The 23,670-nt window shown below is 46.9% G+C and overlaps 1 protein-coding gene across 1 annotated transcript in view; it reads right to left on the reverse strand.

Moving 5' to 3' along the window:
• LOC144102440 (uncharacterized) overlaps positions 1-23,118 on the reverse strand; it is a 44,184-nt gene extending 21,066 nt beyond the window's left edge. Inside the window, exons 1-2 of the mRNA XM_077635710.1 lie at positions 22,603-23,118; positions 5,477-5,568 (exon numbers count right to left, since the gene is read on the reverse strand). Of these exons, the coding sequence (XP_077491836.1) occupies positions 5,477-5,568; positions 22,603-22,900 (390 nt within the window). The 5' untranslated portion in view covers positions 22,901-23,118. The remainder of the gene's footprint in view (positions 1-5,476; positions 5,569-22,602) is intronic.
• Between the last annotated feature and the right edge of the window lie 552 nt (positions 23,119-23,670).

Below are 23,670 nucleotides of genomic sequence, written 5' to 3' on the forward strand. Positions count from 1 at the left end.
TTGGTGCAGTGCATGGAAGCAGGCAAAATATCAATCCACTTGGTACATGTATAGAGTATTCGTCTTTTAAAGCACCGGCTCAACAATTTACGATTTAAGACAAAGGACAGTTATTCGAAAGAGAACTCCAATCGAACTCTGAAGGGACACAAGATTTCCTTCTCGCGCTAGGGCCGGTTGGAATGTATATATGTCAGTGAGCACAAGTTGTATATTCTGTTCACCTACACCAGACAAATTTTCTTAGAAATGCGAACACAGTGGAAAACGACTCTGATACTTGCCATCTCCCCTGTGCTGCTGCTCGGAGGGCAGGACTCATCGAAGCAACGATCAGAATTTTCACAACAAAAGAGCACCTGTAAAGTGAATATACTTTGTACCCTCATCTCCAAGTACGAACGCGCGACGTCTGGATCGTTCCAAAAACTGTTGGATTCGAATGATTATTTCCGGTTGCGTCATTCTCAGCGGAGTGCAATAGTATGGGAACTGCCTAGTGCATGCTTCTCAGCTCATATACGGGAGTGTGTCGGAAGAATCATTACCGTAGACATAATCCTACCACAGAACGTTGGTGAAGAAGCGTGTGCCTGCCTCCAGAAGACACTAAACTATGCTACGCTTTTCAACTCGCTTGATTGGTTTCCTTCAGAGGATGAAACGAAAGCGGTGCATATGTTCAATCGCCTTCTGTGCAACTCGCACAGCAATATTAGCTATGATTTTGAGAACGTAAAGCGTACAAGCGAGATAGGGCTCGTCTGGCTGCAGCCGAATCAGTGCAGCACTAGGCGGCAGGCGGCCGATTCAAAGCGACAGAAGCCGAGCAAACTCAGGAACAGAGTGATCAAGGTTGGTTGCGCTTCCGTTGAACAAATGAAAGGAAGCTCACCGAGCTGCAGCTTCGGATATTTAGAGCATATTTGGCAAGCCCTCCGCCAGTATAACGTGACGCTCGTGGTGAACTTCTACAAAGACCCCAAACGTCTTTTCACTGATCTCTTCATAGGTCACTTGGACGTCTCGGGAGATTTGACTGCTGCAACAGAGTCGCTATCACGAGATTTCTCGATTCCGTTCGTCCTGGATTACTTGTACGAAACGTTCTACGTGAAAGACAAAGACCCGCTGCCTGTTTCCTTCATTGAGATCCTCACCGAGTCGAAGGTAGGACTCTCACTGCTTGCCATTGCAACGGCTTGCGTTTTAGCCGTGTTGACAGTAGCCGACATCAAGGACCAAGATCTGTGGTCACCGAGTGCCATGGTCAAATATTTAATGTTCCTTCTTGCGTCTTTCTTCGCCAACTCGACTCCGATTCCGCGCGGGAGGCGCTTATTGGGAGCACGTGCTATCTTGTATTCGGTTTGGATCGTGGCCATCCTTCCCCTTTCCAGCTATTACCGAAGCGAGTTAGTATCCAGGCTCAGTCTACAGACGTCCTCAAATGTCACTGACACTCTCCCAGAGCTTGAGGAAGCCATCGACCGCCATACCGTCACTCCGTGCATCATTAGAGGCACTCTCCTTGAATATGCTATTCGGAGCGAGGCTAGTAGCAGCATCGTCTACGGGAAACTGCGATCAGTGTACAGGCGGAGCCCGAAGCGAACAAGTCTAGTGGTGGCAGACGTGAGGCAGTGCCTTTCATGTGCTGAAAAGAAAGGCCACATCTGCTTCACGCACCGCTTGGAAGAGTGTTTTGCTAAAGCCATGACACGTGGTTTTCGGCAGTCGAAAGATTGGTTGAGCCCTGCTTGGATTACCACGGTTGTTCGCAAAGATTTCCTTTCCTTAAGCGGCTACCGTGAAGTGGTAAGGAGGCTTAGCGAAGCGTCGCTTCACCCTCCAAAGAGCGCTAAGTGGCTAGCGAAGTGCGAAAGCGACGCTGGTGATGCCGAAAACGCCGCTGTCCGCATGAATCAAATTGCCGAGCTTAAGTTTTTTTTCCTGGTTTTTCGCAGTGTTTCTTGGAATAGCAGTCATCGTCTTCGTTCTTGAACTCATGTCTGGTTGGCTCTAGAGGTTTCTTAGAGCTTGTTCCAGTTGTATATGAGAACATGAATTCCCTCGGTCCAAGTTTGTGACAGCATAAATTCTCTATATTTTCAGATTTGGCGATTTATTCTAACTTCGTTGGAGAAGATAGAAACTTTGTCCTACGTGGGAATAGCTCACAGTATTTAGGCCCATTGGTGGATTGGTGCAACTGGTAAGGCCTGTCGTGTCCACTGCCGAACCAAATCGTGACCATTCGAAATGGATAGCTGAGTGTACTGTTTTTCCGGCTATTTGGTGTGCGGTGCAATATAAATAATTGTATTTTTCTTTTTTTTGATGGCAGAATGTACAGACCAGTTATCGTGGATGACTGGTACAGATGAATGCCAGTGATGATCCATGCTGTAACTGGACATTCTTCTAGTTCGACACAATTTAGGCTATTTTTCAGGCTCGATTGCTGTGCAGAAGCTTGAAAACTTTGGCAATCTGGAAAAGTGAGACAGTTTAGTTTCTCTAGATCTCTGAAATTACACCGCCGTTGTCGCTTAGTGGTTATGGCGCTCGGCTTCTGACGCGAAGGACGCGAGTTCGGTCCCTGCAGCGGTGTTCACATTTCGATGGAGGCAAACTGCTATAGGCTCGTGTACTGTGCGAAGTCAGTGCAGGTGAAAGAATCCTGATGTGAGCGAAATTTCCAGAACCCTCCCTTACGGCATTCCTCACAAGCTTAGTCGCTTTGGGACATTATTCCCTATAAACCAAACGAAATCATTTCTGAAATTAGGTAAGAATTCCCTTTTCGTCAAATTTTACTCCACAATTTCTCTGAAAAAAAAGGAAGTTTACTGAATGGGATATCCTTAGTTGGAGCGCACGATGGGGTAATGATGATTATGTTTTCTTCATTCCGGCAGCTGCCCTCTGGCGTAAAGTAATGTCTACAGATATAGGTGCACAATGGACTCTCGAAGGTAGTCCAGTAACGTTCGGTGGCGGGGCCCGGAAATCCAGGCTTCTACATCCTGCGGTCGTCCTGCGGCGTCTGCACCGGAGCAGGTGTTTCTGCCGGATGGTGAGCAGAGCGGGACAGGTGCAAAGCAAGTGTTTAGTGTCGGCCTCGCAGACAGGGACGTGGCAGAAGGGCAGGTATCACAGAAAGGGGCATGATACTGTGCCTGCGATTACCAGGTTACCGCTGAAGTGAGGGCGACACGGAGGCGGAACCTTCGAAGCAAAACCTCTTCACATCGCGCAAGTCCGCCAGGCAGGTTGGTGCCACACGGTGGAAAAGGTGCTCGCGTGGCGCGCCGGAGGTTTTTGTTTTCTTCAAGGAGTATTGCCTCCGGAGAGGCTTCGGCCTATTCAAGGGGACCTGGAGGAGCTGATTAGTCACTTGCTCGACAATCCAAGGCTTGTGTGGCTTGGGCATTTTTACGGATAAGCCATACACGTAAAGTGAGGAACTAAGCTTGCTCGCGTGACTGCAGAACTACTCTTCGAGCTTGCCCTCTCCTGGAAGATGCAGTCCAAGTCCTTGAGCACCTGTGTTGTGGTTACTGATCTCACCCCAAGAATTCCTCGTTGCCTTGTGGTTGTGCTACTTCAATGATGATCAAAGGATGCATAGATACGTTGTGACTTAAGAAGGCCAGCGAGGAGAGTTCAAAAGGGGCGATCCCATGCCGCAAAAGAAATCTTCGAGCAGCAGTTGAATTGGCTCACTGCATCAGGCAGGCATTTTTTTCTCTAGAGTGGGGCTTATACTAAGGTGAATACTTTATAGAAGGGGATGGAAGGTGAGGGCAGACACAGAGGGGGGGGGGGAGGGGCGGGGCGAGAGAGGCGAATAAAAAAATGTTTTTGCCATGGAATACGTGGGGTTGAATTCTGCTCGTAGATGCGTAAATTTTAACATGACCAAAAAATGCAGGTGGTTGGCATGGCATGACCCGTTTTCACAGGAGTATGTAAGACGTCGACACAGTGCTCACGCATTTCTAACACAAGCCTAAAGAAATGGCGTCCAAAACAAAGCTTGTCTCCAAGTTCCGCAAGTGTGCAAAAAGTGTGGTCTGCAAGGTCCCCCTTCGTTGTGGCCAGGCATATATCGACGCGACGGGAAGATCCATTAAGGACCCCACAGGTGAACATTCCGCCTGTGTGAGGTCAGCTTAAGGCGGTAGGGAGCGTTTACTTAGTCGCAGTGTAACCGAACCCCGCTGTGTCGTTATGTAGAGATTTTCAATATATCATCTCCCGTTTGCTGTGTGACATAGTGTGTTCTTTTTTTTCAGCCATACTTTTAAACCTGTAGGTGGTTGTGGTGTTCTTTTTTATGCGGGATCATGCTTAAAGTTTGATGCACAACACTTGCACTTCGTTTAAATGCTTGCTCTAGCATCGTCTGTTCTGTAGGGGTGAATGTTCCTTCAATAAACGTTGCTTCTTGTTCAACTGTAATCCTGTGTGGTTATTCCACATTTGATTATTTTGCTGGTTTATGTATAAAAATACACTGACAGTTTTAGAAGAGAGCATTCAGAAGCGAAGCAAAACGCAACTTGATACCTTGTGGAAAGGTCTATGTTACATGAAATTTAATTTGGGCTAGATCATTCTAAGAAAAGGCAAGCCGGAGTGGATGCCAAGTGACGGCAAGTGTTGCGGGGGTGGCAGAAAGTTAGGTGAGCAGATGAGATTAAGAAGTTTGCGGGCAGACGGTGGCCGCAGCTGCCAAAGGACAAGGTTAATTGGAGAGACATGGGAGAGGCGTTTTTCCTGCGGTGGGCGTAGTCAGGCTGATGATGATGATGATGTAGAAGCAGTGATTACATTGCATTTTTCCATGCCTCACGTGAACTATAAGCAATCTTTTGCCGTTAACACTCTTCGTTCGGCTTTCGGCCGTTGAAACCGAAACCGCATGAAAAAAAATTGGATTACAAATTGTTAGCGGTCGCAGACGAGTACCACAAGGTGATTCACGTATAGTAGTGTTTTCCGCATTATTGTAGAGAAGAAAACATTCCATCAAATTTAGGTGTCCCTCCTCTTTTAACGCTATCGCGTTAAATGCCCGCTCTCTCCCTGGTGCGCGAAGGCGCCTTTCAACAGAAGGAAAACACTGCAGAGCGGAGGCAGCGCGCTGCTCTGCCAACACCTGCGAGGCACGAGGGAAGGAGGACTCTCGCTCTAGCTCGCTCGGGATTTTTCCGGGGAATGAGCAAGACCAGCGCTTTTCAGCAATCGCCCCTATCCTCAATCTTTTATTACAATTATAATTTAACTGCCATGGAAAACGGAATATGCATTCTCCTATACCGACCGGCATCTGTAAGGAGTGAATCTTTTTCAGTGTGTCGTGACTAGCCTAACGTCACAGAGAATATAAATGTACTAAAATGGGCTTTATTGTGTTGGGAAACTCGACGTAGACGGCTTGACAGGGCTGGGAATAGCACGTGCAAACTTTCAGCTTGAAAACGTTGCGCTGCGGTCTCGTGCTGTGCGCTTCCCGTGTTGGTGCGGTTGCTACCAATGTTCTTCCTTGCAGTGACCCACCTGAAAAAGGACAGCCATCCTGGCGAATCATATAACACAACAAGACACATCGGACGTAGTGCGGCTTCAAACGAGACGCATAAACAGTCTAGCGTTGTTGGAGATCCGTTCAGGTTGTGAGGTGCTCGAAGATAAAGCTGTGGCAATAGGCTTGAGGTTATGGTAGGATCCGTTGGAAAAAAAAGCCAGATATGTGGCAGAAAGCTCACGCAGCGAATCAAAGGAGTGTGAAACAAGCCTGTCTTAGACATGGGAGCCATCGAAGCGGTATATTTGACGTTCCTTTTGAGAATGCAGATGTGAACGAGCGATTGGGCTGACAGCACTCCTCAGGGTTTTTGGAGCCTTCAGAAGTGGTTGTGGACTCGGATGAACCGTGCCAGTTAGGAAAAATGTTATCAAGTTATAGCCTCGAGTGGCAAGAATGTGACTAATATTTGGCATTTCTGTCTAGTTGAGAGACAGCCTTGACGATGGGCACGCTCAGTTTCCTGGCAATTTAGAGTCTTCAGGATCTCGTCAAAGTAAAGGACGAATCACAATCAGGTATTTCTGGGCGAACGTCTGCAAGGGCGAGATACAAGAGAATCCGTAGTGCATTGTTACGCCATAAGGGATTTTCAGCACCTTCTAGGTCGATAAACTTCTATTCTTAATGGATAAAAATTCTACAGGAGAAGAGGAATTTAGTGGTTAGGCAAGTAATATCTGCGCAAAAGAGAACAAAGAGGGTGTGTGAAATGGCAGAAAGTTTGTTGAAAAATAAAGAAGTAATTCATAAATTGTGCATGAAATGTTTAAAAATAAATATGGAAGCTTGTATAAAAATTACATATGGAGAAAAATCTGTGTTAGTGAGGTTTTCAGGGAGGGCATCAGATATAAATGCGCTTTTTTTAACCTTCAGTACGTTTCCGGCAGTCCGGAACGTGGAAAAGTGAGGAAGCCAGTTGAACTGCATTTGTGGCCTTCAGCAGCATGAAGCTGCATCCCCAGCTTTCTTATATTTATACGTAAATCGGCACCTGCAAATTTTGCTTCTGTCCGCATTCCTAATTAAAAAAAACACAATAGAATGCGCTAGGAAACCTAATGGTCCTGCAGAAACCCTGCAGAAATTTATATATTTCCCAATTTTGGTGCTTGGATGAGGCTTGACGTCACGCCACGTCACGCCACACAGCAAGCAAAAAGGGCCACGTGTTGACTAAATCCACTACGTAAATATTTAAGTTTAATAAATCCCGATGAGATAACTTTTGCTTGAAGAATTACAATCTGCGGAAATTCTAAATTTATCAAGTGTGTTCCGAATCGCATGTATCTGCGGGCTTCCTTCTTTTTGTGTTCGCTGCAGCTTTCTATAAACAAGACAGAGCGAGTGACTTTGGTCTCGAGGTTTCTATCCCATGCTCCTTAGGTCCAGAGTTATGTCCTATGGCTTACGTCTATTGATATATTAGGTTTATCGCAAAGAAAGAAGTAAACAAGATTAAGTGTTTTTGAAACGCCTCCCAACATACTGGACTATCTACTGCGTGGAACCAAACTTCACTGCCCTGAGGACGAGGGCAACAAAAGGCTCTGACGTATGCTAAGGTGTAAGAAAAGGCGATAGAAGAGAACACGCCCTATGAGCTTGCACCATTATTTTCGAGCAATTGTTCAGTTCGTTTCCTGATTTTTGGTCCTGGCTTCAAGCAAAGAGCCTGAATGGACGCTAATGTAATTCAAGAAGTGCATTTAATCCCCCTTTCAGGAACAGAACATTGCCTCTTCTATTGCCCGGCTGCTCAGCAGTCGGGTTCCTTCCCTCCACCCTTTCTATCCATCACCACCTGGCTCGACGGGCTTGGCGCTGAAGGGGAAGAAGAACAGCGGCTTCTGGTCGCCCAGGCGGTCGACATGCTCGGCCTATAAATTATGGTCGAATAAAAGTCTTTACTACTACTACTACCCCCGTCACCAAGCAGCCCGCGTAGTACACAACAAGAAAGCTTCGAATATTATGAGGTTCGTCGTCATGCTTTCCGGTATCAGTGAAGTCCCAGGTGTGAGCTTCGCAACGACGAATGTCCCAACCAGTTTCGAAAATTCTGTGCAGCAAGGAAATGAGCTCTCGCCTCCAGGGGTAATCATTTCTCACTGGGTATCCTGCGGTTAAGATGAACAGTGGCTTTCTGCTTCGCGCAATGCTTGATGAAAACAGGGAGAACGTTTTGTCACTCAGCTTGGGAGAAAAGAACACGTGCGTTACTCGGCTGGTGCGAGCCAAGCACTCCTCAAAACTGGCCCTGGTTTGAGTCTTGTCTTTAGCATGCCAGGCTGCAGCCGACACAATGCCATTGAGGACGTCATTCCCGTTCCTGGAAGGTCTATTCAAGGTGCCCTTGAAAAAGCCGCCGCTTGCAGCACAGGATTGCAGAGACCCCTTCTTGAGCTTGGGTATTAGCTTCTCCGCACTGTCATCGGTCTCCCACGTAGGCGGGGAGATCAGGCTAGCTGTAAGAAAGCTCTGCATGTAGGCTGCCAACGAGAAGCACGACAACATCCAAGAAGACAAGACAATCCACCCAGTCGAGCTCCCCTCGTAGGCGGCATGCACAGGAGAAGAAAAGGGTAGGGTAGCTGCTATGAGCCTTTGCGCCACGTCCCCCAAACCATCAGCAGGATTATTCCCGAGGCGCTAGTTTAGCAGCCCGAAGAATCCTGCTGAGATATCCATGGAGAGAACCATCAGGGAGGTCCAATATAGCACGCTCACGAGGAACTCCAAGTGACTCAGCCACCTCTTCTGGACGTGTAGTCTGAGCGCCCAAACATGATGATGGTGACTCTGAAAACTGGACAGAGCTGTGCATGAAGCCCTTGTGGGTCTGAAACAACGTCCATTTGTCCAGTGCGAAGTGCCAGATTTAGCGTCTCTTTTAGGACGGGCGATATTTTAACGGTGGTCGTTAGAGATTGAAGTGCATGTGTTAGTGTGCTTTTCTCTCGAGAAGGGGAGTGGTAAACTGCTATACTTGACGTCATTAAAATGCAGCCGATAGAAACACTTCGAGACAAGTACAATCTTTCTGACGGCAAAAAAGCAGAGCCATCACTTGAAGAGATCGAACGATCGAATAGTTTGCTCTGGCGTATTGTGCAGTTTGGTGCATTCCGTGATGTCCACCCTTGCAAGCAGCCTTCCGCCACCGAATTGTTGCGAAGAACCCAAGTCACGAAAGGGAACTTACGCAGGTGCAGTTTTCCCGCTTTCAGACAGGACTGGCTGAGGGCAGGACTTCCTAGAGCCGCCATAACGTGGACGTAACGCAGGCATGTTTCCTCAAGCACTGCGGCGTAGCGGCTCCGGTTCATGCACCAAAACCAACTTAGTGCGGCTCCTCGAAGACTGCTAGCAGAGCCTTTTGAATGGCAAACTTGTTCAGGCACAGTGCGTGAATTTCAGTGGTTTCTGCGACACTTCCATCCCATACATCTTGAATGCACATCGTTGTATGTCTATGAGCTAACCAACTGCAGAACAACAGTACAAACGCGAGACTCTGCGTGAGCGACAATGAATGAGGCATCCTTTTAGATGTGAGAACGTTCACGTTATTTTTGATACCCATGAAAGCTGCGCTGCTGCCACCCGTGAATGAACTGGTGCACTGGAACAAAGGAGCTCACTTTTTCCTTCCACTGTAAACTGAAGTGGCGTAATAGGAACAAAAGCTCTTTTGCGATCAAACTTTTTCGATCTGCGATTCAAGAAGCAAACTAAACAATTCACCTTCCTTTGCAGCACTCGTTTGTCGGTGGAGTGTTTCAATGCAAAATTAACGCTGTCTGCCATTTTCCCATGGAAGCGGGGATTTCAGGTGATCATTCGCAAACAATGATGCACAACGCTTTTTTGATTGTTTACAGACAATTCAAAGTGATAGCGTTCTATCTTCTTGAAATGCCCATGTAGGTATGTTATGAAGCATAGACTGAGGATCATGAGAAATGATGAAACCCAGTGAAAATACAGGTACACATTGAAATGTCGTCGTCTTGTAGAAAATAGAATCTATAAATGCATGGATGCGAAGTTTACAGAGTGACGTCTCAGAGTGAAACAATGAATTGAGGCCGTTTGAATAATTTAGCAAGTACAATATAGAAAGATGGCGTTGTGCAAAGCAGTATGCAACTTACTCTATAATGTCATTTGTCATGTCTTATAAATAAAAATAACAAGTGGTTCACTTGTTTTATGGAGTAATTTTTGATTGACGTTGAAGTTGTGTTATTTTTTCCAGTGTACGATGAGAAAAAGAATATGGAACTCTAATGACTCCGCAAAATACGCGGTTCGCTTTCCAGGGGTCCTTTGAGTGTGTCATGGCATCAAATAATGCTGCTTATCTCAATCGTTGTATCTGTGGAGGTGTTTTTACTTTTACTACCTGAAACAATTTCCTGTTGGCACCTTCTTGATATCTAACAAACAATAGTTCAAAAGTAGAGGCTCTGTGCTTTGACCACCCCCGCCCCCACCCCCCACCCTCCTGTTCCTGGCGCCGTTTTCGTAGCAAAGTACTGCTTTTGTTGGCAACTCTAGCGATTCATGATAGGTCACTTGTGCTGTAGTTTACGTAAATATTTAGCTCACCTCCGAAGTAAAGAGAGCGAGAGAGTGGTGCATGATTATTTTCTATCATTTATAAGATAAGTCCTGTTAACTTGTGAGGGATTCGTCGTATTACATCTTCCATCACAAAGAGGGAATTTACACTACCATTTCAAGAAATGGGTCTTTCGACCGCAAAGAAACAAACAAAGAAAAGAAGAGGTTTGGGGTGTTCCTTGAACTACAGAGTATTTCATTAGATTTTCGCCAACGCTTAGAAAAATGCGTCGGGTTTTATATGCGCGTCGATTTAGCGCAGCAATGCTCACAGCATGGCAGAACGGGACACAATATTTTTTACGAAACGTCAAGCTGGAAAATTAGCAAGAATTAATTTGTTTTTTGGTTACTATTTTTTGGCACAAATTCTCTAATAAAAATATTGTAGGTCGTGTTGAGCAGTGTCATAACATTTCAGTCTTTCTTGCCTCGTACATCACGTGAATGGAACCGCCTTCCCGCAGATATCGTCGACATAATTGATAACCAGAATTTTCGTTCTGCACTAGCTAACATTGTATAACAGGAGAATGATAATACTTGTTCTGTAATATGCATTGTATCTATATATGTAATTTTTGTTTTGTAACCACTCCCCTCTTGGTTCAATAAATGAAATGAAAAAAAAAATCCCATAAATGGGGATATAGTTTTCATAGATATTTAAGTTCAGAGCGCAAAAATTTAAGAACACCGTGTGAGTGCGCCCTACTGCCCCGCGATTGTCGTGCTTAGCGCTGGTATCCATGAACTTAACTCGTCCGTGTGTTCCTGCGCGCATGTTTACGTCCAAGAGGAGTCACCAACTAGCCAGGGTCCCTACCTTAAAAAACCCTTGGCCGAGGAGCGTCAAAGCGTGCGGACGCGATAAGCATGTAGTAGAAGGAAGACACATCAGCGGCGTCTCAAAGCATTTATCCCGGCTGCCAATATAGCGTACAATTCCATGCAAAAACCACGCTCACCTCGCAGGGTGTCCTACCGTTACCGCATACGCCAGTGTTTTATTAAGCGGTCGACTGCAGCGTTCTGATGCGGCTATCGCCTTTGCGGTCATGGACACCAAAGGTGATACTAAACAAAAGGACTCTAAATTCGACATACGTAATTATTCGAGGGCCGGAATTTCTCGGGCAGCAATGAACAAATTGGGTCAAAAATTTAACTTAGAACTAATGAGTAGATACGGGTCCCGGCTCGCTTAGGGAGTCTTGGTAACGATGCGGCGCACATCAAAGATCCAGTATTCAATAGCCGAGTAGGGGACGCGGTAGTTACTGAGAGTTTCTGAAAGGACGGCCTAGCATGATAACAGTGATAAAGCTCTGAATGAATGCCTAGAAGTGAAATAGTTGAGAGTTTTATTCAGGAACGGGGAATGACGAGGAGAGTTAAGGGTCAGAAAGAATCCTGGGAGGCTGCAGCGTCCGAATCGCGTTCATTTACACGTCAAAGATATTCGCTGGTGCCCGAACTGCCCTTCATAAACTTTTGGACACAACTAACCTCGAACCAGTCATAATTAGCGACGTCCTATTTGTTCGTTCGATGCGAACAAGAGCACTCGCGCTTCCTTCAAAGTGCGCTTGAGGGCGCTAAAATAGCGCCGTGGCAGCGTGCAGTCGGGATATTTTTTAAATTTGGGGACTGCAATAGAGGTCGAAAAAATTATTCAGATGAAATTCAATTTGACGCAGGTCACTCAGTATGATCGTCCTTATCCCGAGCATCAAGATGTGTACTGAAAGATATGCGCGCATGCTAATAATAAAAAAGTATGCCAATCAACAGCTGCGGACTGCTAAGTCTTACTGGAATGTGCAGCGATGGCGTACCGATGGAGTGGAGGGCCGCGGTTCGAATCCTGCTGCCCCTGCAATCCTTCACCGGGTTAAAAAAATTCGCGTATAACAAGTTCGGGGGTGCGCCCTTATTTGACCAGAACCGACGACGCACTCCCTCACCAGAGCAGGATTTGGCCACCCTGGTGTAGGTCTTGGCCGCAACCTTCTATGAACAAGACGATTAACCCTCAGTCCTCAGCGGCTGCTCAGCAACTGACGTCACTATGCGGTGGTCAGACACGTGACGCAGCGGAGGGTGTTAAATATTTCTGACTCCGGACAGGCTGCAATTGGAAACCGAACCCGGCAACGTTTAACGCTAAAACCTTACCCAGCGAGGCAACCCTAGCAGTGCTGTTCGAGGAACTAGCTGGTATTAAATGGAAGGCCTTGGGGCTAGTAGTGAGGTTAGGAGGCTAGACGAGGTGTATACAGTACTAAGGGGCAGGAATGTACTCGGCTATCATGGATCAGCGGACAGACGAAAACAAGGAGTGGGATTCTTCACCAATCGGGATATATAGTTGGCGGCGTATAGGAATTCTACAGTATTAACGAGACGGTGGCAGTTATCGTAATCAGGCTTAAAAAGAAGTACATGCCTACGCGCCTACATCCAGCCATTATGACCATGTTGTCGGAAACTGCCATGAAGACGTGGAATCGGTAATGAACAAAGTAAAATCACAGTACACTGTATACTGGTCGGCCACTTTAATGCCAAGGTGGGCAAGAAACATCTGGCTGTGGGCGACTCTGGCGTAGAGTCTAGGAATAGCAAGGGGAAATTATTATTACAGTTCGCAGAAATAAATAATTTACAGACCATAAATACCTTCTTCGGCAAACAAGAGAACAGGAAATGTACGTGGAAGAGCCCGAGTGATCAGATAAAAAAATCAAATAGACGTCATTGGTGTGAAAATGCGGAGGTCGGAAAGGTGCATTGCAGCGACCACATGATTGTAAGGTCTTGAATTAGCCAAGACTTGAAGAGGGAACGTAAAAAGCTAGGAAGGGCGAAGCCCATGAACGAGTCAGTGGAAAGAGAGAAAGTATATGAATTCAGGATCTCGGTGCAGAAAAAATAATCGGCTTCAACTGAGGACGCACACCTTAATGTTCGCGTAATTAATGATATTCTCCTAACTATCTGACCGACCGAATAGAACTGGCACAACTATAAAACCTAACCAAGAGGCGCAAGGTGACCGACATAAGGAAGTTTAATATAGAAAGAATGGAACATGCCCTAAAGAATGGAGGTAGTCTGAAAGAGGTGAAGAGACAACTACGCAAAACTAAAGATACGATGTTTGCGTCAAAAAACACAGAGTGCAATGTGGTTACCAATATGGATAAGGTAGTTAAAGTAGCCGATGTGCTCTGCAGAAATATTCAGAGTAGCCACTGTAATCAGGGTGTTAATGAGAGAGGCAGCAGAGAAGTGCAATGAGACATCCCGCCATTAATAGAACAGGAATTAAAGAAAGCCTTAGGAGCATTGCTAAGGGGGAAAAGCAGCAGCTGAGGATCAGGTAAGAGCAAATCTGATTAAGGAAGGTAGAACGGTGGGGACACTCTGCTGGAAAATCTAGTCACCCTCTATACACAATGCCTTATAACCTCGAGCGTATTAGAAGCTTGGAAAAACGCTAACATCATATTAATTCATAACAAAGGAGACGTCAATGATTCGAAAGATTTGACTGCCAAGCTTACTCTCCGCTACCAATAACACAATTGCTAATGTAGTCGCTAATAGAGGCCCATGTTCAGTATTCTCGGGCACAACCAACCCCATTAAAGCCTTCATTGGACGCGGTAAAGCATTTAACTCTGTGGAAACCTCAGCATTCATGCAGGCTTTGTGTGATCATGATATACTGATGTGAAAATACAGGAAGATATCTATAACGACTGCACAGCCACTGTAGTCCTCCATAAAGTCTATAAAGATGTGTAAACTGCGAACTTAGGCCACCTTGGAACACATGCTATGTAAGTGTCCTCATGCCCCTCGGGAGGAACGAGGGATAAAGACGAAAGACCAATGGGAGGCCTAACTGCTGATCTTCGACCCGGCGACTCAGCTACAACTCGTGCGACAGACCGAAGCTGCCACCGAGTGTTAAGTCCTGTCGCCCATCATCCAGGTGGGTAGACAGCGGGCTACCCTTCTGTTGGTCAATAAAAGTTTTCCTTCTTTTTCCTCTCTCGCCAAGACTGTCAAACACATTGTTCCTATGCGAAGAAGCAGAGAAATCTTTAGGCGAGGTATGTCGTTTTTTTAGTTACAAAATAGAAAAAATGCACCTGAAAAGCATTTTTTTTTTGCGGCACTCCACAAAACTGTGAGTCCGAGAGACTCGCAAGGACCATAGATTAGCTGCAATGAAACTCAGCCATTAAAAACCTTGCCGAAATCAGGTAAGTATATATATCAAGAACTATCGGCGCCTCATTTGCGGTTGGTAAGGTTCTGATTTCTTTGAGTCCGGTATGCCGCAAGAGCAAAGCTACTCGCAGATCCGTTCTTGGGTTTGCAAATGTTCTCTCGAATTTCTTTGATATTATCCCAGCTTAATGGATAAAAGCCTCAAATCTTTGGCTGCCTGCAGGCAAAGGCAGAGAACAAAGAGGAGGAAAAAAAACTTAATTCAAGGCCAGTAGGCCCCGTAAAGAGCCCGCTCTTGCTATCATTTGGCGCCACCACATTTGGGTTCAGCCACAGATCTGTTTGCACCGCTGTTCAAAATTTCCTGATAGAATCTCACGGACTGCCTTGCTAAGTGTTTCAACCTTTTCTTTTCTATCAATTATTACATTTTGACTAAATCATTAATATTTAATCGCTCTCTTTATTATTATTCTTAAAATTTTAAAATCAAAACACTCATCCCTTTTCTGTTCATGACGAAAAATTCACCGGTGTTATGCTCCCACGTGCTTTTCCTTTTTGTTAACTGCGTTCAGGTGAATAGCCACCCGATTCTTGGCCGATCCCCCAGTGTGGGTATGTGCCATCTTTTGATAGGCTAACAACAACAACATCAACAAAGAGATCGCTTGCTCCGCCAAGACCCGCTATAGAGCTGCCGAGCCCTAGTAAAGCCAATAGGAACAAGGGGTAAGGTAAACAAAACGAGGAGAGGTAATGGTAAGTTTACGTGAGTACGGAATGTATTTAGTGTCTGCCCTCGTCTCTGGACGGTTCGGACAGTGAGCGGTGTCCCGCCATCCGAAGTCGCAGTGTTGGTCGTGGAAAACATTTAATTAAGGCCATTTACAGGAGCGAGCGGGGACTGGCCTTAAGGGCCAGCCCCTTACAAATTCTAGGACAGGTCCCTAGTCGGGGACCCTTGTGGCTTCCGCGGCAGCTCGGGCCTGAGCGACGAGAGCTCTTTGACTCTCTAACGTAGAACAACCGAGCAGAGCAGCCTCCCAGCTCTCTCGACAAGGTGATGGGAAAGGATGGTAAGCAGGGTTATAGGGGCATGCTCACACCATGTGGTACATGTCCGAGAACGCGCATCCACAATACTGGCGCGGCTCGTTAAAAACGGATTAGAATATTGCAGCACTGCCGGGCACGGCACCATGTTGGTATTAAGAGAAGGAGCCAACGCCCCTCGCTTTTGGTTAGCCATTTTGCAGGGGGATGAAAGTGGCTATGCTGTGTGTGATATAACTGAACGCCAAGATGATCGGACAAGTAGTCTAAAGCAATGACAAGGACGAACTCGAGCGAACATTTGGTGAAGTGTGTTGTGAAAAGGCATTAACTATATTGAAACATTATACATTTATCTCACATGGAGGAACGGTTCGTGTCGGGTTGCACTGCGCTCAGCCAATAAATGCAGCCATATACCTCCCGTAGCGTTTGCATACGCCGATAAGCACAGAGAAAAGTTTCACACAACCAGCTCTCATACCGACGCACAACATTTCACCGTCATCCGATGGTTCATAACGTTGCCATGGACAACGAGCACAGCCACAGAGTAAAACCCTTGCAATATCGCAGAAACTGCTCCCGTACATCATGAACTTCAGCATAAAAAATACACAGAACGACAGATGCATGGAAATGGGTAGGAAGCGGAAGCTGCAGTGCCAACATCAAGAACACTAGGCTCGGCATCAAAATTAAAAAAATGCTAACTCGTGGCGAGCCAGTCATATTGAAGGTTAAGTTCAACGACACCTTAATAATAAGACCCACCAAAGACTTGAATGATTTATGACTCTCAGACAGCGGTGAACAAAACACACGATCAATCTCGATGCCATGCATAGGGCACCATTTCGTTTAAGCACTTTGGGTTTCAATCCGTGCATAAAATTATTGAGCACTGCACACTCCCAGCAACTGCATCATGGTGTGACCTTTAAAACGTAACTTACAGGTCCAATGCAAAACAGCAGTTGTCAAAAGCACACAATCATTGCTAGTATATCTGCACTGAGTTTCAGACTATTTTTCATACAGGTTTCTCTATGTTGAAATGGGGCATTCTGGCAGTGATTCCGATGGTGGAATTTTCGCCTCCTCAACAGTTCAGAAAAAGATAGCTTGGGGCGAATGGGGCTTTCTCACTGCATGGCCTATAGGCAGCGAGTGGCCACTGCCATACTTCTTTGTCGGAGACGAGGCCTTCCCGCTGAAAGAGTATATGATGAGGCCTTATCTAAGACGAGGTAGTGGTCCACATATGAAGTTTCACTTTATTTAAAACGAAAAGAGCTATATCACTTGCATGATCAAGCAGTGAAGTGTGCATCGGTCATAATCCAAATTCTCCATATTTTTTTCCTCTCAAAATGCTGCATGCCTGATTTCATCAGTCTTTGTCATATGTTACAATTTCAAGAAGGCTGTAATATAGGTCAGTTTAAAGCATGCTTACAGTTTTGTGTTGGATGCCACAAATTCATTAGCACAGCCTTTGCAACCCCACCTTTCCAACTAACTAGGTGGTTTGTGTCATGTCTGGCATCAAAGAACTGGGCGGCGTAGACGTAGCATCGAAAGAACGTTTATTCCTGCTACTTGGCAGGAAGCCAACAGGTTACATACTGAGCGCGGTGGGCCCGTGCAAGCGGTCTTTTAAAGCCAGCACGGGCTACCCGATAAGAGATAGCCGGGCAGTAAGCACGCGCAGGCAGTACGCGATAACACGCGTGCTTGGTTTCGCGCGCACACATCTCCTTCCTCTTAATGAGCGCAAAGTCCTTTTGCTACATTAATGCAACTAATGCTATGGCTGATATCGATAAGGAGGTCGCCGGTACCTCTGTGGATAGCGTCGCTCCCCTGGAGGGTCGTTCGTTGTCGCAGGGGCCGCAGCTGGAAGTGGCTCGGTGTCGCTCTCAGGATCCCTGGAATCTGGAATAAAATCTTCCATGATGCTCTGCTTTGAGCTGTCGATGCTGAGCAGTAGCTGGTCTTGATGACGACGCCAAATGAGCACCCCACGATTCGTCCTAACTCGAACCTTGAATGAAACGGGGCCAGACTGCTGAATGATAGTGACAGGGACCGATTTCAGAGGACCTCTGTTAATCCTCACGAGGACCTCATCGTTGATGTTGAAAAGTCGCTCACGTGCCTTGCGTCGCAACACATCGGAGAGCTGTTGCTGAGCCACTCTTCCCCCTACAGAAGGCTTGACTGCGTCGAGTCTCGTGCGCAGTCGTCTACCTATGAAAAGGTTTGCTGGAGTTTCTCTTGTAGTCTCATGCGGCGTGTTGCGGTACGTCATCAGGAACGTCTGTAAGGTTGCGTGCAAGGAGTCTTGGGGTCGTCCTGTCTGCAACGCAGATTTCGTTGTCTGTACAAATCTCTCCGCAAGGCCATTCGTGCTTGGATGGTACGCTGCACTCACGATATGACGACCACCGAAGCCTTTGACGAAGCTCTTGAATTCTTCGGAAACGAACTGTGGTCCGTTGTCGGTCACTATGGTCTCGGGTACGCCAAAACGAGAGAACAGGTCTTGGGGACACTGAATTGTGTGGTACGCCGTAGTCTTCTGCATGACATAAACTTTCGGCCATTTTGAGTGTGCGTCCACAGCAACAAGGAACATTTTGTCTTTCATGGGTCCAGCAAAGTCCAAGTGAACTCTTTGCCACGGCGAAGTCGGCCATGACCATGGATGAAGCGGAGCCGGTGCTGGTTCGTTCCGTTGCTGCTGACACTCTGCACATTTCTTCACGTGTTGCTCTAGGTCCGCGTCGATACCAGGCCACCAGACGTAGCTCCTCGCGAGTTCTTTGCATCTTACGATGCCGGGATGACCCTGATGAAGTTCCTCAAGCAAGAAGGCTCGGTGTTTTGGAGGCACGACTACTCTCATGCCATACATTAAACACCCTTGATGAACTGTGAGCTCCAAACGCTTGTCGAAGAAAAGTTTCAACTCCTTTTCAGCGACATGCGACGGCCAGCGAGCACTTGTGAAGTTCAGTACCTTGCTTAGTAAAGGATCACTCCTCGTTTCACGAGCGATGTCTCGGCCTGTGACAGGCAGCCTTTCAAAACGAAGCGAATAAAAAGTTTCGCTTTCTTCTGCCGATTGCTTTTCGCTGCTGTCGAGCGGCAAGCGCGATAGACAATCTGCTTCCGCATTATCAGTAGATTTCTTGAATTCAAGAGCATAGTTGTAGGCTGACAGCGTCAGCGCCCAACGCTGCATGCGGGCAGCTGCCATCGCGGGAATGTCTGTTTTCGGGCCGAAAATTCTTTGCAGTGGTTTATGGTCAGTCACAAGCGTGAAGAACCTTCCGTAGACGTAGAAGTGAAACTTTTTTACGCCGAATACGAGGGCAAGGGCTTCTTTATCGATCTGACTGTAGTTCTTTTCGGCACTTGACAATGTGCGGGATGCGTAGGCAACCGGTCGAACTGATCCATTTGTCATTTTCTGCGGAAGAACTGCGCCTATGCCGTACTGAGATGCGTCGCAGGCAAGTTGAAGCGGTCGCTTCGGATCATAGTGGGCAAGAACTGAAGGGGAAGCCATAGCTGCTTTTATCTCCGTGAAAGCAAGCTGGCATGACGCATCCCACGTCCACTCCTTTGTTTGCTTTAGCAGCCTGTACAACGTCTGTGCCAAAGTCGAGAGACGCTGAACAAACTTGCCGTAATAATTGACCATCCCAAGGAATGACTGCAGTTGCTGCTTGTCTTTTGGAGCAGGCGCATTTAGCAGTGCCAATACCTTTTCAGGCGATGCGCAAACACCCTCGGCGTTGATGACGTGGCCCAGATAACGGAGCTCTCGTTGAAAGAACGAGCACTTATCGCGCCGGATGCGCACACCGCGTTCCTGCAATCTTGACAAGACGGCCTCCACGTTATGGAAATGCTCTTGCTTGGTCTTGCCTGTGACCAGGATGTCGTCAAGGTAGCAACTGACTCCTTCCAACCCTTTCAGCATGTTGTCCATAATTCTTTGAAATATGCTTGGGGCGGACGAAATGCCGAAAGCCAGACGGTTCATAGTATGGACCTCCTGCATGTTTGTAAACAAACGAGGTGGCGCTGCAGTCGCTAGCGAGCTCGTGGTAGGCAAAAGGTCGGGGAGTGGCGTCGCAGATAGGTGTTGTGCGCGGGTTTTCAAGGCTTTTAGGCGCGTTTCCAGTTTCTGCGAATCATAGCAATAGTCGATGCTTCCAACTTAGTAATTTGTCGAAGTACACGAGCTCGCGTTGTCCACGTGCGGCCTTTAAAGAGAAATAGTTTGCCACTGTGTATTGTATATATGGTTAGTAGTAAACATGTAGAAAGCGTTCCTGCCGTTTATTTATGCGCTAGGCATTGAATAAAACAAGTTTTGACACTCTGCACTAGCCGGAATGATTTTACTTCGGGACAGTAGTGAGGGGAAGTGCTGGCGTTGTTTCGTCGGAGCAGACATGCGCTCATCGTCTGCTGACATACGTACGTGTCGCGCTGCGCGAAAAGTGGGGACAGCGTCGTGTCCCCGATCTCCTGTCTCGCTTAGCGCTGTCATTAGCCGCATGACCACGCACCAGCCAGGCCGACTTGTCCTCTTGTTAAGCTGGTCGATTTGATGAAAATTTTTGATTTCTAGAATTATTTTCTTTCCTAGCCCTGAAGTCTAGTTTCGTGACGAAAAATTATAGCAAAATATTGAGTACAAATTTATAAATTACGCTTTTTAGAAGTGTGGTCGTCAAAAATTGTGAGGTAATTTCTTTGATTTCAGTGCCGCATTTCTTTGACCAAAGCGAAAGCGAAGATGCCATAAACGAGGGAATAAACTTTAAGGTTCGTTTCGTGACCTCTCACATTTTCAGCGACTGGATCACTCACCTTCGTAATTCGCATGAAAATCAAATGATTCCATTAATCGCAAACTATTCCTGAGATGTTGACGAGCGTAATAAATCTCTCGATTTTTTTTCCCTACACGTGCAGTACTGTGTTATTTATTTCTTGTAAGAAACGTTTTCATGTAACTATGCATGCATCAGTACTGATCGTATAGATAAAGAACTAATCGCGTCATCGTACAGAACAGGGCTTTATGTACATGCTGGCATAAAAAAACTGCGCACTATCTACTCAATTATTTGAGACCTTGGGGGGACTTGACGACGGTGTTAATTATAATTACCCAGAACTGCACCAGGTATAGCTATAAATAAAAGGAATTACTAAAACTAGCGTAGGAATTTCATATTTGCACCAAGTTTAGTTACATATCGCATGCATGAATAACGAAAACACTTTTCATTACCGCGTCCCCTCTCAATCTCGCCACGTGTCTGTTAGTAGCACGCCTGCGGCTGCTTCTTTCCAAACAAGCTTCGCGATCATGTACTACCTCATGAAACATGACACAAGCATGATGCAATGAAAAAGCATATGGCGTTTAACACACTTAAGGTACGCTATTCTAAGCACACCAACGCGACCGCGCAAGATTGACACAACTTACCAGACTTCTTTCTACTCGAATGAAATAATTACGTCGTCATATCAAGAAACAGTTTCAAGTAAATATTAAATGTCACAAAACGCGCCATTTAAACATGGTGTGCTATTAACAAAAAAAAAACGCGTTCCTTGGGGGCGAGTGAACCAGTCGGCGCCCCGTGCACTCCGGCTCAAGGTGATGAGTACGTGTGCAGCTACATATGTCTTTTTTTTTCCTTGAGCAATTATCAGCCTACTATCCTGAAGTTCAGGTGAATGAACGCAGTAACTTGCATGTTATTAAGTGCATTGAGTGGCAGTGCCCATCGACTCCCAGACTTAGCGCTTTACTACCGTGGCCCAATGCCTGTTAGCCAGTTTCCGAATGCGGCATTTATGCGCGAGAAACCTATCGAGGCTAATTTAATATTTTTTATGCTATTACGCGGATCCAGCAGTGACGCAGCTGGTCAATACATGCTGCTTCTGCAGTGCACAGGCTTGAAGCAGCCGCCGGTAACTGCGGCAGCTGCGGTAGGCACGGGCAAGCGGAACCTGTTTTGCCTACCATGCGAAAGTCGCTGCTAACATCAGCGCCACCGCATCTTCGTGACGTCTCGGGGTGAAGGAGGTCCATACAAGCCCTTATGTGTGTTTATCGTCAGTAGTTTCCGGGAGCTTTCCGCCACAACTACCTGCTGGTAGGCCCTACTCAGGTCGATCTTCGAAAATTCCTCTCCTCCTGCAAGCGCTGCTAGAAGGTCATCTATCCGAGGTAGCGGGTAGCGGTCTACTTTTTTATTGACGAATATCTTGCAACCATTCTCTGCCGAGGAGTGCCGGTCCTGTAGTGTGCACGACGTACAGGGGAAGCTCCACGCTCTGGCCGCTGTGGTGCACGACGACTTTCGCCATACCCTTCGGTGTTACTATGGCCCCAGTATACGTGCGCAGTAGCTCACGTGGAAACAGCCTCTGGAATTCGCGCCATGATATGACGGATACGGCTGCGCCGGTGTCAAGCTCCATCGTCAGTAGGACACCGTCAACGTTCACGGGTACAGTAAACGGGTCTGCGTTGAATGACTGAAGTGGGACAGACGACTCGTTTCGGACGGACGTGAGCATCTTCACACGTTTCCGAGGCTTTGCCTCCCTAGCTTTTTTTCCTTTCGTGCAGGCGCGTTGAATATGCCCTTTCCGGTTACAATTATAACATGTATCGCCGATATGAGGGCACGCTTCACTAGAGTGATTGGGTGACCCACAACGGAAACAGCTTGGCGACGTCACAGACTGCTTTTTGCCTCGAACCTTATTCACTTCGTACGCCGGGGATACGCTGTTATGCATGAACGCCGCGCTTTTCATTGCAGTTTCCATGGCAGGAGCTCTATCTACGGCCTTCTGGAAGGTTAGCTTTTTGTCATCCGTGAACAACACACGCTGAATGTCCTCGCGGAGCAGGCCGCAAACGAAACAGTCCCGGAGCGCTTCATCCAAGAAACTTCCAAATTCGCAACTCTGCACCAGCCTTCGAAGTTCCGCGACAAATTCGGCAATGGACTCACCGCTTCGCTGTGACCGCTTGTAAAATTTCGCACGCTCTGCGATCACGGACGACTGCGGCGCCAGGTGATCGCTCAGGAGTTTCAGAAGACTGTCAAACTCTCGTAACGACGGTGCGTCCGGTGCCGTCAGCGACTTGAGCAGTGCGTAGGTCTTCGCGCCGATGAGACTTAGGAAAGCAGGAACCTTCTTTGCTACTGGAACATCGTTGACCGAAAGATAGGCCTTCAACCTTTCCTCGCACGAGCGCCAGTCGCTCGTGGTCTCTTCGAAAGGTTCAATGTAGCCGATGTGACCCATGACTCACTTGGAAGTTTCGGCTGCCGTGATGCCAGTTTCAGGAATTTCACAGCAGGGAAATCTTCGTGGCGGGAAGCTTTTTTACACAGAGGCCAGGTTCTTTACACTGCGAATTCCGTACGGCGGTCATCCCATCCTCGTCGCCAATATGTCATGTCTGGCAACCAAGAACTGGGCGGCGTAGACGTAGCATCGAAAGAACGTTTATTCCTGCTACTTGGCAGGAAGCCAACAGGTTACATACTGAGCGCGGTTGGCCCGTGCGAGCAGTCTTTTAAAGCCAGCACGGGCTACCCGATAAAAGATAGCCGGGCAGTGAGCATGCGCAGGCAGTACGCGATAACACGCGTGCTTGGTTTCGCGCGCACACAAAAGCTTGTGTTCATTTCTGTAAGCCAGTGACTACGCTGTTAACAAGCGTACCGAAATCGCATTCCAAAAATGCTGCTCCAGGTGTGCCGTAGCAGGAGTACAGGAAAAGAACAAAACACGTGTAGTGTAACTTTTCTATATATAGTAGCACGAGCCGCAGTATTCTTCACACTTGACACTTTTCAGCTTCACTGAAGGCCCTAAGGTTATGCTTTCTATGCAACGAAGTAAACCGTTTGGTCTTACGGTGCACTGCTTATGACCTAGAAGTGTATGAAAATGTTCTCTGTACTTAATCTCTCATGTTCTTGTCTTCAGCCCTGCATGAAATTGCGCGGCAGGCAAACTATGAGAGCCTCATCTTCAATTATCGGCTAAGCTGGGTACGACGCATAATA

This window comes from Amblyomma americanum, chromosome 8, assembly GCF_052857255.1.
Source record: "Amblyomma americanum isolate KBUSLIRL-KWMA chromosome 8, ASM5285725v1, whole genome shotgun sequence".
In the NCBI taxonomy this organism is placed as follows: Eukaryota; Metazoa; Arthropoda; class Arachnida; order Ixodida; family Ixodidae; genus Amblyomma; species Amblyomma americanum.